The sequence below is a fragment of the Orbicella faveolata genome, unplaced genomic scaffold (genome assembly GCF_042242905.1).
Source record: "Orbicella faveolata isolate gen_17 unplaced genomic scaffold, um_ofav_v1 contig_24, whole genome shotgun sequence".
Taxonomy (NCBI): domain Eukaryota; kingdom Metazoa; phylum Cnidaria; class Anthozoa; order Scleractinia; family Merulinidae; genus Orbicella; species Orbicella faveolata.
In genome coordinates, this window is record NW_028301552.1 from 21,007,501 (window position 1) to 21,024,328 (window position 16,828).

The 16,828-nt window shown below is 39.6% G+C and overlaps 4 protein-coding genes across 4 annotated transcripts; all 4 read left to right on the top strand.

The window, feature by feature from the left end:
• The first annotated feature begins 136 nt into the window (after positions 1–136).
• LOC149110855 (MAM and fibronectin type III domain-containing protein 1-like) lies at positions 137–3,018 on the top strand. Its single transcript, XM_089292918.1, has 2 exons — positions 137–716; positions 2,601–3,018. The coding sequence occupies exons 1-2, from the start codon at positions 503–505 to the stop codon at positions 2,933–2,935; spliced, it is 549 nt and encodes a 182-aa protein (XP_089149044.1). The 5' UTR covers positions 137–502; the 3' UTR covers positions 2,936–3,018.
• A 3,372-nt stretch (positions 3,019–6,390) lies between these two features.
• Positions 6,391–8,431, top strand: LOC110047138 (MAM and fibronectin type III domain-containing protein 1-like). Its single transcript, XM_089292339.1, has 3 exons — positions 6,391–6,833; positions 7,354–7,507; positions 8,173–8,431. Exons 1-3 carry the CDS (start codon positions 6,578–6,580, stop codon positions 8,429–8,431), a joined length of 669 nt encoding a protein of 222 aa, XP_089148465.1. The 5' UTR covers positions 6,391–6,577.
• A 1,204-nt stretch (positions 8,432–9,635) lies between these two features.
• LOC149110856 (MAM and fibronectin type III domain-containing protein 1-like) lies at positions 9,636–11,848 on the top strand. The gene is made up of 2 exons (XM_089292919.1): positions 9,636–10,058; positions 11,425–11,848. Exons 1-2 carry the CDS (start codon positions 9,833–9,835, stop codon positions 11,733–11,735), a joined length of 537 nt encoding a protein of 178 aa, XP_089149045.1. The 5' UTR covers positions 9,636–9,832; the 3' UTR covers positions 11,736–11,848.
• A 100-nt stretch (positions 11,849–11,948) lies between these two features.
• On the top strand, positions 11,949–14,602 carry LOC149110857 (protein SpAN-like). The gene is made up of 3 exons (XM_089292340.1): positions 11,949–11,952; positions 12,905–13,091; positions 13,900–14,602. Exons 1-3 carry the CDS (start codon positions 11,949–11,951, stop codon positions 14,096–14,098), a joined length of 390 nt encoding a protein of 129 aa, XP_089148466.1. The 3' UTR covers positions 14,099–14,602.
• The last annotated feature ends 2,226 nt before the right edge of the window (positions 14,603–16,828 follow it).

The window sequence follows — 16,828 nt, forward strand, 5'->3', positions numbered from 1 at the left end:
AGAATGACGGAGAGACAGACAGACAGTTAGACGAACAGACAGAATGACGGACGCGTAGACAGACTTTAAGACAGACAGACAAACAGACGGACAGACAGACAACCAGACACACTGATGGGCCGATATATTACTTTCATATTATTGAGATCTATGAATGTCTCCCAAATCACGCTTTAGTGACAGCTTTCGCGCATGCTTCTTGAAATTAAGCCCGGAAGCAAAACTTGTCGTGTCTCGTCCTTTCTGACATCATGAGACAATGTCACCTATTCTTTTTAATGTTGTCTAGTGCTGGAATATATTTTTATGTAATGACGTATAAAATGGTGCGAAAACAAAAGATGCCATAACCTTACGTAAAACGTGTCCATTTATCCCAGCTCAAACACCTGTGGCTCCATGGAATATAACTACAAGCAGTTCACACGACGGTAGAGTTCTGGTAGATCTCTCCACTCATCCTGACGACGAAGATGTCGCTTTCTTTATAACATCCTTCACTATGATTGAGTCAGACCACCATTATCATCACCACCATCATGATGAAGATGACGATAAACCCATGGAATATCTACACATGGAGAATGCTTCTCGGACATTGGCTGAAGTATCGGATCTCCCTGTTTTTGCAAATTTCACTCTGACTGCTTACCTCGTAGACATAAATAAAGACATCTACAGAAGTGAAGACATAACCATTGAGACACCTGAGGGTGGTGAGTACAATATGTTATGGCATTACTTTATTCTGGGTTGCTACTTAAGTCAAGGATACTGCTAGTGATTATAAATGATTAATTATTGATTATAAGGTAACCGTCTGTGATTCCTATGATGACTTCAGGCTGAGTAGGGGTGCATTCTACAAGTCCATTGGTACCAATGGTACGATTGGTACCAGTGGAATGGCACACAACCCATTTGTATTCCATTGGTAAAATGCATCTCATTATAAGGACTTAGAATATTTCCCATGGTTTCAGGCTGAGTAGGGTGCATACACCTTATTCCAAAATGGCAGCCAGTTTATTATTTTTTTGTTTACATGGTAATTAGGCCTCTTTGCCTCGTCAACATGTACAACATGCAAAAGAATTTTGAAGTGAAAATGAGGCAAAGAGGGCTAATTAACATGCAAACAAAAGAATAACAAATTGACCGCCATTTCGGAATAAGGTGTGTGGTGTAAATGACATTGCAAAAGGCCCTCTTAAAGGCCCTCTAGACACTTGAACACTGCGAGTGTTGCGTGACTTGAACACTGCGAGTGTTACGTTACATTATAATTCATTGTGTCGTACATGTAGTGTGATTTAACTTTATTATATGAGCCTGCAATCCTTGTGGTTGCCACGTGGTTGCAGTTGGCCGCCATGTTTTGTGTTAGTAAGAGATTTGGTAATTAAAGCCTAATATTCTGCGGGCAAACGTCTTCTCTCATTTACAACAAGGTGTATTCTACTCGTCCATTAGTACCAATGGTATGATTGGTACCAATGAAATGGCACTCAGTCTATTTGGATTGGTAAAATGCGCCTCATTATGGCGTGCGAATTACTTGGGTATCCAATTAAGGTATCCAATTACAAAAAGTTCTAATTGTATACCTGTAATTGGACACCTACGTGATCGCTCGTCGAGTACGTGACAAAAGATACACGGAGAACCAATCATGATCGCGAATTTTTAGATAGATTCGATTAATCGTAAAATATGAATGTTCAAAGCAAATTACACATCCGGCGATTGTCGTTATTTCTATTTAAATTGAATCGTTGGTTGTCGTGATTTCTATTTAAATTGAATCAAGAGAAGACTGAAATTGTTTTTATCAGCTCAAGATAGTGTCCTCTTGGCCCACTTTAGACTCTCTTCAAATTGGCAACGTGACCGTCGCGTTGTACCATCATTCTCGGCACGTAATCTTGGCGTTATTTTTGACAATTGTTTTAACCTTAAGGAACACATAAAATCAAGTTGCAAGTACTCCCATTATCTCATAAAACAAATCTCGCCAAAATTAGAAGGCACGTTGAGAAGAGAGTGCCAAAATTGTTGTTCATGCCTTTATTACTTCGAAATTAGATAACTGCAATTCACGTACTGATTTATGGTCTTCCTCAGCATCTACTTTCAACGTAACAATTCGTTCAAAATACAGAAGCTCGAATTGTTACACGTGAACGCGTCACGTGACTGAATTTGCCTCAGTTAGAACGGGGGAATATCCAAATGATATTCTCCAATTTTAAAAAGATCCACGTATTGCAAAAAGTGTTTGAAGGATAATAAACACAATAGCCTTTATCTCCAAAGCGCTCCAAAAGAGGACCCATAGTTTCCTCGAGCTTCACTTTTGGAAGCCGGCTGTTCGCTTCTCGGAACAGATAATGTCCCCGTTATAAATATCCGAACATACTTTCACGCCAAGTGAGGGCTATTATTTATTGTTACCCTGTTATTATTCCCATGCACTCTGGTGCTACCCTGTCTATTAGTTACAAATTATCCTTATATTTGATATTATGATTTTGTTTCTTTTGTTTGTTGGCGATTGAAGTCTGTCTGTTTATTCCTAACCACACCCTTTTGATCTGTAGTTCCTAGCGAAGGACCCCACTTTAACAATTACAAGATCGACGAAGACGGCTGCGTAGAACTCGACTGGCATCCAATTTCTGAAGAGCATCGTAATGGCCGAATTCTTGGCTATACAGTTAACTGGGAAACAAGTTGCTACTCAGAGCACGACCCGCATTTTCATTATGGAAGTGTTAATGTCAGCGCACCAAGTACGACCGTCACGGTTTGTGATCTCAGTCCGGGATTGGATTATCGTTTTGATTTTGCAGGATTTACGTCAACGGGAGCTGGAGAAGTCCATCACAGAGACGACATTTTCGCTAGTAAGTCCATTGTTTTAACTTGGGAATAAATGACTAAAAAGACAAACAAACAAAAAGCCAAGGAAGGAACGAAAAAAACCGACAATGGATGAACAAAGTTATTAGTTTTTGGTCGAGGCCGGTGAGCAAGTGAAACAGTAAGCCGTTTATAACTTGAAGTTGATTAAGTCCATTGTGAAGCTGGAGATTCGAGCATTAACTTTCGTCAGAGTAAATTCGCCACGTCGGTTAATTTACATTTATCAGCTTTACTTCATCAACTTCGATAACGCCGGAGCTTACCCCGGTCTTGGAGAATTTTAAACCTCCCATCTCCCGCCTCCTCCCCCCCCCCCCCCCCCCCGCCACTCCTTAACCCCTCTCCCATTCCACTTGGATGGGATGCAGTCCATTTCAGGGTTAACCTAAAACCCTAAAGGCATTAAATTCGCCAATATCCATTTACATACGCGGAAGGAGACAGGCACTGCGAGTAACATATCTTGCGCAAGAACCAATAGGCTATGACCTGATCTCTTGTCAAAATCACATGCAATGCAGAAATCCCGGTCCGGAGAGCTCAACCTGGAGTCCAGCCCCCTAAACATAAGGCGGCCGCGTCTCTTTCATATTCCAAATTAGCAAAACAAACAAACAAACAAACAAAAGCAATTCAAATAAACTAGATGGAAAACGATGTATACCATAACATACGTTAATATTAGGTCGCAATTCACACGAGGGCAATGATTTCATTAATCAGAAAATGCGCTTCTTCTTTTAAGGCTGTGGGGGCAAGGTTACATTGACCGATGAAGGGGGCGAGGTAAAGAGTCCTAACAGACCTTGCCATTATGGCGGAGAGCAGCACTGTTTCTGGTCCATCAAACCTAACACAAGTTTCCCGACGAAGGAGATATGGATTTACTTTGAGGATTTCAGTCGTTTAGAAGTTTACGAGGAGTCTTCTGGTTGCAGGTGCGTAGGTCAATTTAGAATTTTACCAACATTTTAAAGCAATAATCCTATGTAAGACTGTATATAATACAAGTGAATATATGAAAGATCATATTTTGAACTGCGGACTGAAGGGTATCAAGACATGATTGATGATCCTAGTTATAACATGACTGCCATGATCAATTATGTCTTCATACTGTATATCATGTTAGTTATATAGATATGTCGATGAGCAAAGTGGTCATTTTTTTTCTGTTTTACTTTATTCTATTTTTCGTTCTTTCGTTCATTCATTCATTCATTCATTCATTCATTCATTCGTCCATTCGTCCATTCGTCCATTCGTCCATTCGTCCATTCGTCCTTTCATTGGTAGGCTGGTTGGTTGGTTGGTTCATTCATGTTTTCATTCACTCATTAATTGCTCGTGTGAATTTTTTTGTTCTTTTGCTTGTTTGTTCATGTGCTCGTTTGTTGAGCGCTTTGTCATTTTTCTTGTATCTATTTGTCCGTTTGTCTCTTTGGTCATTTGTCCACTTTTCATGTTTTTTCTTTTGCTTGCGTGTCTGTTTTCTCGCTAAATAATTCTCTCGATTACTGTTTTTATCCTTTATAGATCTAACGAATGGATTGCCAATGGTAATTTCATTTGTAGCGACATATTTGCTCGCTGAATAATCTTCTTTATCGATACTTTTTTCTTTTACAGGGCTAACGATTGGATTGGCTTCTCGACAAACGGAAATGTTACTGATGCCTTTATTTGTAGAGACATAGGCGATTTCGTTGTTCTTATATCGGATAACCACGTCGACCTCAGCTTTATCGCAAGAGGAGAACATTATAGACGTGGAGAGGGTTTCTCTACATCTTATCAAGGCGTCGGATCAGAGCTCAATGGTATACTTTGAATATAGATCAATTAAGCGTTTACCTTGACAAGAAGGAAGTCACTTGAGTCTTTACCAGAATAACCCTTCGCAGCGTCACAACTAGTTCATTTTTGCTTTATTCACGGTCAATGATTAGTTACTTTTGTATTATATGATTTTATGTGTATGGGAGATCGGTCTGTTTATTAGAGATTAATTATACCTCTGAGCAGATTGTACTTTTTGGTAATTTCGACAAGTAGCTGTCGCAGCCACGAGAAAAAATAATACGGTAATTCAAGCACGTGCTGAGCCAAGTTACACTTGACTTTTTCATAGTTTTGTTTTTATTTTGTTTTGTGTTTTTTCATTTTTTTGTTTTATTATTTTTTTTTACACGAAATCTGCAAAGGTGTAGGGGTAGTCCAAGCACCCTAACAACCCTTCAAGGACATGAACGTAACGCGATTTTAAACAAGGGTCTTTATTTCTTACATTGGTTCTATTCCAGTAACTCAGCTATCTTCCTGGAACCTGTCAGTAACCACAGGCAAAATGTCTGCTGATGCACAATGGACAGCGTTTCCCCTGGATGAGCACATTGAAAACCTCTGGTTGAGGTACAAAGACGTAGATGGAGATGTATCCGTACTGATCCCAGTGGACGAGTATGATGATTCTTATCACATAAACAATTTGCTTAAGACAAGTACTAACTACGTCTTTGACCTCCTTGCATTTATGGGGGATTTTGGAATAAGCCAAGGCTATTCAAGTCAGAACGTTACCGTGGTAACATTGGAAGGAGGTGCGTTTTATGAAGCGAATATTATTATTTTTTTATGCAACAATCATTGTGGTTTACCTGTTTTTACTTATTCTTAACTGGAAGAATTTTATTAGCTCTCACTTGAGCAAATAATCAGTTTACGCCGTTTTTGGCGCTGCGCCCCAACTAACTGGGCGCCTGGAAGAGGCCAAGGCACTGGATATCGCGGCTTCTTGTTATATTTATTGTGATGTCTCCACAGATATGCTCCTCCAACGCGCCCTCTCTTTTCGAAAATAACGCAACTTTAGTAAGGCTAGTCACTGGGTACATATAACGTATTAGATGTTTTGATGTGTAGTATCGCTGTATATTTTTACAAGTTGTACCATATTTTGACGAGCCCGTAGGGCGAGTCAAAATACAAACAGCGAGTAAAAATATACAGCGATACTACACACCAAAACATCTAATAAGAGATTTATTATCCAACTGCTGTAATCAACATATTTATCAGTGAAAGAGGGAGAGTGTGACAGTTTTGCGTGCGCACGCCGATCGACCAGTCCGGCAAACAGGTTTGCTACTATACAAATAACTGTACAATATCGCTGTATATTTGTACTTTTATTTGGACGGTATTCGCTACAGTTGGATAATAACAAAGGATTATGACCGAAATTATGAATCTAAGTTTACAGATGGGGGAGGCAAGGGGGGAAGGGAAGATGGAGGAGTGAGGGGTCGTAAGCAGAGAGCCACATAAGCTAAAAAGCTACGGCATATTAAAGTTTTCTTGTTGTCGACCAGCTAATTATGAGAACGTTTGTACTCGCCTTACAATGACTTAAAAGAAGCAGCGTTTTAAAGACAGTATCAGAAAGTCACGGTTGGATGCGCTAAATTTACTTCTCATGTATCTGATCATGTACACATTCATTTTAAGTACAGTGTAGCCCAGGTAACAGAGCTTTAGACCTAGATTGTGTATCTATGGTAACGTAACGAGGCTCACGTTTCTTGACCTGTTTTTATTAGCTCCTGAAATAGCACCTGAAAATGTAGACCTGCAACCCTTGCCCGGCAACAGAATGCTGGTAACATGGGATCCGCTTCCTGACGAATTCACAAACGGCCAGCTACTAGGGTACATCATTTACCTGAGATTCTACAAGAATGAATACGAGTGGTATGATGATGGCGAATTGGGACGGAGCGTTAACGTCAGTTCATCAGAAAGCCAGGTCATTCTAGATGACTTAGACGGTGGCAGAAGGTACCAGGTCTCGGTTGCTGCATTTACAGTTGATGTAGGACCAAAATCGAATTGGGAGACTTTTATGGTTGGTAAGTGTGTAATCAAGTAGTGCCCTTGTTTAGCCTTTTTAATCTGATTGGTAAATTGATCGATTGATTGATTGAGTGATTGATTGAGTGATTGATTGATTTTAATCTGATTGGTAGATTGATGGATTGATTGATTGACTGAGTTAAGGAGTAATCGATTGATTGACTGACCGACTGACTGACTGACTGAATGAATGACTGACTGACGGACTGACTGATTGACTGACTGACTGATTGACTGACCGAGCAACCGACCGAGCGACCGACGGTTGATTGTTAACTGTTGATTAATTGATTAATTGATTAATTGATTGATTGATTGATTGATTGATTAATCGATTGGCTGACTGATTGGTTGACTGATATATTGATTGACTGATTGATTGGTGATAAGTTGATGGATGGATGGATGGATGGATGGATGGATGGATGGATAGATATGAGTGGATTGGTAGATTGACTGGTTGATTCATTCACGCCTTGATTCATTCCTTGAATTACAATCGCTGTCTTCTGACAGGTTGTGAAGGTAGTTTCTATGGACACTTCGGAGAGTTTAACGTCACTCAATGGGACTGGGAGGAACTATACTGCAGCTGGACAATACACAATCCCGGCTTAAGTGACCCAGTACTATACATTGCTGCCCACGATGTCCAATTAAGATCTTGCGAGTAACGTATCTTATTTTTTTATTTTTATTTATTTATTTTTTTATGATTAGTTATTGCATATATTGCATATTAATTAGGGGGGAATGCATTATGAAGGCTCTATGAAGCTCAGTAAACATCAAAGGAGGTTACGAAAATGCCAAGATTTATTTTGGAAGTTCCACTACCGTAAATCATGACAACTATAAATTATGTTTTGTAAACAGTTATGGCAACAAAATCGAAGAAAAGCATACAATATGGGACGTTGTCTTGCTTCATGACCTAATCTTAACGACCCTTAACGGATTCGTGTTGGATAGGTGCTCTCGAGGTACAATGTAGGAATACAAACTTAATTACTTATACCTTATTTGTTAATTTCCAAAATGAAAAACAAGTACTCGAATGTATGAGGATTGCTTTTAAAGAAACAAAAAACGAAAGAAACAATTGAGGCATAACTTAAACGTTAATTGGCCCAAAGGTGTTAATATATTTTTTAATTTGTGTATTTATCTTTTAATAATTTAATGCTATTTTGGATCGGGACCTTTCTGTAGATCACCTACGGGTGAGAAAGCTTCCCGTTAAAATATCATTATTAAACATTATTTACTTCTGAACTTAAATAATTCTGACAGTTAAATAGTTGTAAATTGTTGTTATTCTTGCTGCCCCTACAGCGGTTGGGCTAAGGTATTTTCGAGCGATGACTCAGAGATCTTTCATCATGGCGGCTGTTCCTCGGTTCATGGTGAGATAGAGGAGGTGCGTTTTGATGGATCAAGCTTTCTGACTGTGAAGCTTCACATGAGACACGAATGGAGTTATGTTAGATCGGAATTCGTCATTTTGGAAGGAGAGAAAAGTCTTTATTCAGGTAAACTCTCTATTAAACGCCAGCATGTGATGAGGTTTATTCTTGTCTTAGAGAACACGTAGGGGCCAAACCACCCCCCTAATGTTTCATGAAGGCTATATTTGCTTGGTTTATATATTTCTGAACCAAGTTTGGCAGATGAGCTTTCTTTGTTCTCCAGTTTATTTCAATTTGGAAGTTGTGACAAAATATCAGATTATGACGTCATAATTGATGACGTCACCAAAACGTGCTATAATTTTTTGTAAAATCTGATAAAAAGATTATGTCATTGGAAAGGCCTTGACTTGAGGAGTAAAATGCCGGAAACCGTTTTTTGCTATGATGATTATTTTTCGAGATATGGTAAGTTAAAGATTTTTTTGTTGTCCCCCCCGGAATTTGCTTAACCATACTGTCTTTCTTAAGTCAGTCCCTCTGGTTTATTTTTTTCAGTTTTATTCTAGGAGGGCTAATAATCTAGAAGAATGGAAAGCTTGATGATGTCAAAAATCGTATGGTTTTAGAAATTTGATTTTCCGCTTTGTTAGGATGGTATTAACAGTAAAAAAAACCGGTGACGTCACAGGTTATGACGTAACAAAACTAATTTTAACGCAATAACACTAGAAGGATAATTTTTTATTCCGATTTTCTTCTTTATTTTTGCTTTAGTCATCTGGCCCATCACATATGCAACATAGCTGCTTTTGCTAGAACAAAATTACGGCTCCAATTTGGGGATTTTTCTCAAGGGGGGGATCCCATATTTTGCAGAGTTATTTTTCATATTTAAAAATGCCATATTTCATTTAATTTTTGAGATATGGACAAAATTTTTTCAGGTTTCAACTCCCCTTGATGTGCTCTTTCGAACAAATTGTAAAAAATATGCATATTAGAAACTTCAAAAGTGGCAAAAAAACATGACGTCATCACTGTGACGTCACAACTTTGACATTTACTGACATTTTTCACGTAAATATAATTGGCAATAGGTCTCCTGCTCATCTGCCAAGTTTGGTGTAGAAAGAGTCAATACTTTTTAAGTAATGTGAAATAATGTGAAATACCCAAGAACTGACGAAACATTTGGGGGGTGGTTTGGCCCCTACGTGGAAGTCAGAGAACAACTGCGCATGTTGGGAACTTTATGCCTTAGAAAAATACATTAAAGCACGTTTTCCAAACCAAAGACTGCAGAGGATAAATGATTGAAACATGCGTCCAAAATGAAAGCTCATGGGTTTTACATTATTCAAATTAACAATCTCAGGATCTTAACTAAGGGAATCACACGAACAGTAACCGTGAGATCATCGTACCTCATCAAAATCTGACAACGATCTTTCTAATTCCATCAAGCTCTTCCAACTTCGCCGACTCCATGGTACTTGTCTTCCAGCACTAGCCAGGACGGGAAAGTTGTTGTAGATTTGAGTGGTTCTCCATCTAACATAGACGACAACTTCTTCATCATATCCATGAATGAGACAAAGAGTAATGACCATGACGACCACCACCATGGCTATGATGATGACGATGACGATGATGGCCGCTATCTCTTTATGTTCAACTCGTCGAATACGTTAGTCGCTGAACTGTCAGGCGCGCCCGTTTTCAGAAATTTCACTACTACTGTTTACGTCGTTGACAAAAGCAATGAAATTTTCAGAAGTGAGGAATTCCTCGTCCAGACCCCCGAAGGAGGTGAGTAAGACATTTTAGCGTACTACTAGCAGATTAAAAGACACATGCGAAATTTAGATCAGGTAACCGTACTCAATTCAACACAGCCTATAAAGTTAGATTGCTCACAGCCCTCTATTTTTCTCGTATTTTTATTCGATTGTTGAACGCGTGGATAGAATAACGTGAGACTTGACTGGGTAGGGGGTGGGGACCGACATAAACGTTCACTTTTTCTTTCGCGTGCGTAAATAGAGAGGCTGTGAACAATCTAATTAAGTTAACTTTCGCTGATATCGTTCCTTGACTTTGAATAGACCTTGAAAAGAAATACATATTAGTCTTACCCTTCCACAGTCTAACGAAACTTTGGTCGCACAAGAGCAGAAAAGGCGAAATAATTATTTGTAACTTCTCACGGATAGATTTTTTTTTCTTTTTTTTTCTGTTGTTGTTGTTAAAAGGAAAAAAAAATGGGGTAAAGAAATTGATCTATGAAAAGAAAGGTAGGAGTTAGGCACAATTTAAGAGAGCAAACTTTGCGTGAAGTTAACGCAACCGTTACCAAACCCTATTTATGTTTGTATTTCGTCCTTAGCTAGCGCGCTAGATGTATGACATAACGTGACGTTGCGACATGGATTTCGTGCGCAGAAATTAATGGCGCGACGAACGTCTTTTTAAGGTTTCGTAGCGGATTACTTGGATTTGACTCTCTCTTTTCCGTTAGAACTCATTAAAGCACGCTGAAATATGCCTTCGGTTCAATTAAGATGTAATTATATTACTCTTTGTCAAACTGATGCATGCGCTTGTAGACTTGTGCAGCGGCTGGTACCAGATTTGATGATATCATTTCGTGGCAGATTGAGTCCGCTGTTTCGCAACATAATTCCTTGCGAAAGAAATCACCCAAATGTTATCAGTAGAAGTTTTCCAAACCTTGAAATTGCCAGTGAGCAATGCTGGCATAAGTATCGAATCACCACTGGTTTGATTCATCCACCATGTCCAACGCAGTTAAAATTAGCTATCATCAGCTGACTGGCGCATGCTACAATAGCAGCATTCAGTTCACCGGCAATAACAACATGAAAAAGATCTCAACCGGTTCAGGTGGTACTTCACATACCCGCATTTCAAGTTGTATTTTCGCAAAGGACTGCTAGCGCGCTCTGCAGGATGCATACATGGTTCACGTGCAGCGTTTGCATCGCACTTTCCCTTTGGCGATGGTTTCCTTCTGCTCTTTATGAAATGCCCTTTTGCAGCATCGACATCATGTACAGTGCGATGCTGGCGCTGTAGTTTATTAAAATCACTGCATGGGATATATAGAAACTTTGGTCAGTCTTTCATTAACTACGCCATGTTGATCTATTTGTAGCTCCTGACGGAGAACCTCACATGGACGACTTAGAGATCGATGCGTCCGGCTGTGTGAAAATCAAGTGGCATGAAATTTCTGAGGAGGATCGAAACGGTGTAATTCTTGGCTATAAAATTTACTACCGTACTGCTTGCTTCCCAGAGGACAACCCTGCTGGTCATTCTGGTCATGTTGATGTTATGGCTCCAAATACCGATTACAAGCTTTGTAATATTCCTCCAGGATGGCAGTATCATATCAGTGTTTCTGGATTTACACAAGGTGGATCTGGACCATCCAGTGAGAGAGAAATTTTCACCGGTAAGTAAAGCCAAACGTTTTGCCCTTTGTTTTTCATCTCCAAAACAAAACAAAACAAAACAAAACAAAACAAAACAAAACAAAACAAAACAAAACAAAACAAAACAAAACAAAACAAAACGATATGATTTCCTCTTTCACTGCCTTTGGTATCAGAACAGAAACATTTTCTTCCAGTCCTCTTAAGCGAGGTTCCTGGAACTCTTAACGTTATTTTTAGGATGGGTTAGAAAGCAATGCGATCAATATACGTTCTTTTCATAAGTATAGTTAGTTTGTAGCCAGGCATGGTTAAAAACTTGATTAAAAAAATGTTGTTACTAGCTTAAAAATTACAACAAAACGTTTCTGTTCCTGCTGTAACCATCTTCAGCTACAAAAATCCCGAAATTAGATGTTTGAGCACGTACCCGAGCAGTGGTCTTTGACGTGGTGCCAAACTCCCTCGAGACCAAAGAGCATCGATTAGACATATCTTTTCAAAAGTCAAGAAATCTTTGCACACGATCTAATCCTGCCAACCATTCGGGTTTGTATTTGGATTGATCAATCTTGGACTCGTTGATTTCCGCAAAGTTTTCTGGCCGTCAAATACTGATCAACATCGAAGTTTCGTGGTTTCTCAAAAGTCAGTGATATCCTTGTCCAGTTGAAATATTGAGCGCAACTAAATGCACATTTCAAAAGTTGGTGGATTCTCCATAGGAATTCACTATTAGTAGCAAGTCTCACTGCAACTTCAACTTCAATGTAAAATTTCCAAGCAATGACAAAAGCCACTACGCGAATCATACTCTTCACCTTTATGCGTTAATAAAAAGAAACTAACAACTGTCAGTTTAAAATGTACATAAATCTATTTGCGGGCGAAAAATGTTAAAATTGCTTTGTCTATTGCCTGCCGTTGTCATCTGACCTTTCCCGCTCTTCTCACGGTCGTGCGCGCACACGCAGTAGTTGTCGTTGAAAATGATTTTTTTCGCTTATATTAATTTTATAGCTGGCTATTTACTGGTTTGGTATAGGCTACAACAATTATTCATCTTAATGTGGGTGAAAAGTGATAAATATTTACCTCGACTTTGGCGAATTCTCGCTAAACATTTAGACTCAATGCGCATGTGAACTTGAGTGAGTTTTTCTCATGGTATTGCTATATTTTTCTCGTTCTTTTAAGCCTGTGAAGGGTTACGTACCTTAACCGACGTTAACGGTACGATAGCGAGTCCTAATAAACCTTGTCAGTATGGTGGAAAGCAGCAGTGTCATTGGTCCATTCAACCAAACCACTCTACCCCTATCCAAGCCATATGGGTGTATTTTAGCGATTTCCGTTTAGAAGAGTACGAGGATTCTGACTGCTGGTGAGCTATAAAGTTTTTTTTGTGTAATTTTTTTTCAATTTGATAATTTTTTTTAGAGTATTCTCAATGCTTTTTACATTTTTACAATGCGTTTTAAATTACTTCAGTTCTAATTAGTATATTTTTAGGTAATTCTTATTGTATATATTTGGAAATTCCATTTTAAATATACTGTGTCCTCAGTTAGCTCCTTGTCACTTAGGAGCTAGATCCTCAACTGACACATAAATAAAGTATCTTCTTCTTCTTCTTCTTCTTCTTCTTCTTCTTCTTCTCCTCCTCCTCCTCTTTATTCTTCTACTTCTGCTTCTTCTTCTTCTTTTTCTTCTTTTTCTCTTTTTTTCTACCATTCATTTCCCCTACCCCTATCTATTCCCTATTCTGCTCGCTCGTTCACTCATTCGATAGATCGTTCGTTCGTTGTTCCCGTCCTTTTCTACCTATCTTCCTTCCTTCCTTCCTTCCTTCCTTCCTTCCTTCCTTCCTTCCTTCCTTCCCTCCACCCTCCCTCCCGCCTTCCTTCCTTCCTTCTTTCCCTCTCTCCTTCCTTCCTTCCCTCCCTCCCTGCTTCCTTCCTTCCTTTCCTCCCTCCTTCCTTCCTTCCTTCCTTCCTTCCTTCCTTCTTTCCTTCGTTCCTTCGTTCCTTCGTTCCTTCCTTCCTTTCTCCCTTCCCTTCTACCTTCCATCATGCCCTCTGTTAATAAACTAATAAAAAGGTCAGTCAATCAGTCAGTCGGTCGGTCGGTCGGTCGGTTAGTCAATCAGTCACACAGACAGTCAAATTGAATTTGCTTTAATTATTTTCTAGGTCGAACGACTGGGTTGGTATATCCAAAGGTGAAAGTGGTGCTGCCACCTTCATGTGTGGACATGCACAAGACTTCTTTGCTCTGATAACAAGTGGCGAGGCTGTTATCAGCTTTAACACCAGAGGGGAGCATCACAGACGAGGGGACGGTTTCTACGCATGGTATCAAGCTGTTGATGAGGCGGTGACAGGTAAGTAGTAAACTGATACATGAAGGTTTTTGCTAAGTGTGTATGAATAATCCAATATTCTACTTCATGGAGGGATAAAGATGAATGTCTCTGTAAGCCTACCCCAAACTACTGTATAGAAATAAGGATGAGAAAATGAAAGCAGGCTGCCGAAAATGAGAATTTAATTGAAACTCATTGCCGTCGGGATCTTTTATATCATATCGATCATATCGATGACGAAAACACAATCGCAAAAATTCGCGTTACATTGGATCGCATCGAAATTTGTTGGCGTGAGCACGTGAGCGTGACAAATTTGTGCTAAAACACTTCAATGTGGCCTACACGACGCACAGCACGGGTCAGTGTTTTTAGCATGGCGTCGGCTGCAAAGCGTTCGCGAACGGTCGGTGATGATAGCGCAGAAATGGTTCTTGAGATTCAGTGTTTTTCTGAGATGCTGGAACAGGAAGAAGACAGCAATGATGGCATGTCAAGTGGTGAGCCGCAAGATGAAAGCGACGAGTCGAGGTAAGAGTCTGCATAATTATGTTATTTTTTCAATCTTGCGATGCGTAACCACGTGCCATGATTTGAAATGCAATGAAATGTTATTTATAGGAAGGAAGTAGAAGAAGACAGCAACGATGGCATGTCAAGTGGCGAGGAAAGTGATCTAGATCGCCAGCTGCAAGATGAAAGCGACGAGTCGAGGTAAGCTAGAGTTGAGAAAACTGTTTTGTATAATTATGTTAATTTTCTAATCTCGCGATGCGTAACCACCGCGCCATGATTTGAAATGCTATGAAATGTTATTTATATTTGCTTTTTATGTTCGAAATCGTGCCTATTGCTTGGAATAAATTTCTGGCATGAACTTATATTCGAGTGTAGGGAGATCAATATGTGGCAAGATTTCCGTATAACCCCATACATTTATAACCCCGTACTTTATGCATAGTTCTTTGTTGAACTAAACATGTACAATAGTCGAAACAACAGAATCCCTGTGAGGACGTACTCGCTTTGAATAACTGTAAAATTAGCATTTTTTTCACGCATTGTGTTTTGTGACTTTTGTATACGTTTGGTATTTGGAATTATAAATTTTCAGTCAAGTCACTGTATGTCATTGGCTACAGCCATGTTTGTTCACCACTGGTTAATAGCATATTCTTTGCTGCAACAGTGTATCAAATTGATATGTTTTGCATGGCCTTGCGGTGATGTGAATGTAGGTAATAACAATGTTAAAGAGTGCAATGATGTTTTCCTTATAGTGACGTGGAGATTTACTCCCCTGGTGATGATGATGATGATGATGATCCTGTTATTCCTGCTGTTCCCATTGTTCCCCATGCCCCAGGTGCACATCGTCGTAGACGTCTGGTTGGCCCAGCTGGCCGTGGCTGTGGTCGTAGAACTGCAAGATGTTCTAGCCCAGCTGCTCCAGCTACTAGTGGTCGTGGGCTGGCTAGACGCGGTAACCATGCTGCTCCTGCAGCATTTAAAAGCTATGAAGACCCAGATAATGGAAATCTCCTCCCTCCATTTAAACCCACCCGCTCACCTGGAATACACTTTGGCCATCCACTCCTCAGGCATACAATGACTAGAGCTGTTGATTTTTTTCGCCTTTTTTTCACTGTGGAAATGATAAATAATATATGTAGCCACACAAACAGTTATGCCAATGAAAACATTATTGCAGGAACTCATAGGTCTTATACTGAGTCAGATGGAAGCTGGAAGGATACAACACCTGATGAGATCAACAGATTAATTGCATTATTGATTTATTTTGGTCTTGTCAAGGTAGGTGTTAACACTGACAGGTATTGGAGCACCAAGAGCCTCTACTATGGTCTTTGGGCACGGTCCATAATGCCCAGAATTCGATTTCGAGCTCTCATGGCCTTACTACACGTGGTAGATCCAGCAACGGAGACTCCAGGGGATAAGTTGCATAGTGTTGAGTCATTTATTGATTATTTTAAATCTAGATGTCTTGATTTGTATCAGCCCAGACAACAACTTGCTATTGATGAGCGTATGGTCAAATCTAGACATAGGTCTGGCATACGTCAATACATCAAAGATAAGCCCACCAAATGGGGCATCAAGCTTTGGGTGTTGGCGGATAGCTCTAATGGTTATACCATCGACTTCAATATTTACATAGGGAGAGCTGCGGGGAGAGTTGTTAGTGAACATGGGCTTGGCTATGACGTTGTTGTGCGACTAATGCAACCTTTTTTCAATCAGGGATATCACTTGTATATTGATAATTTTTATACTTCAGGTACACTTGTGAAATATTTATTTGAAAAAGGAGTCCCTACAACAGGTACCATAAGAGAGAACAGCAGAGGCTTTCCAGCAAATTTGAAGAATGCAAGTGAATGGTCCAAGGCGTCAAATGTGAAAAGGGGAAGTATGCGTTGGGAAAGGGACCCACCCATCCTAGCATTACAGTGGTTAGACAACAAAGTAGTTTCTGTGTTAACTTCTATCGACAATGCTAATGACTCCCTTCAGGTGAGTCGTAAAACTAGGACAGATGGAGTGTGGAGTACCAAAGTGGTGCAGCAACCCCAAGCCATTGCTTCATATAATAAGTATATGAATGGAGTGGATAGGTCAGATCAAATTTTAGCCACCAACAACGTGTCACGTAAATGCATCAAATGGTGGAAGACTTTGTTTTTCCACCTTATTGATATTGCCGTTGTTAATAGTTTTATACTTTTCAGGGA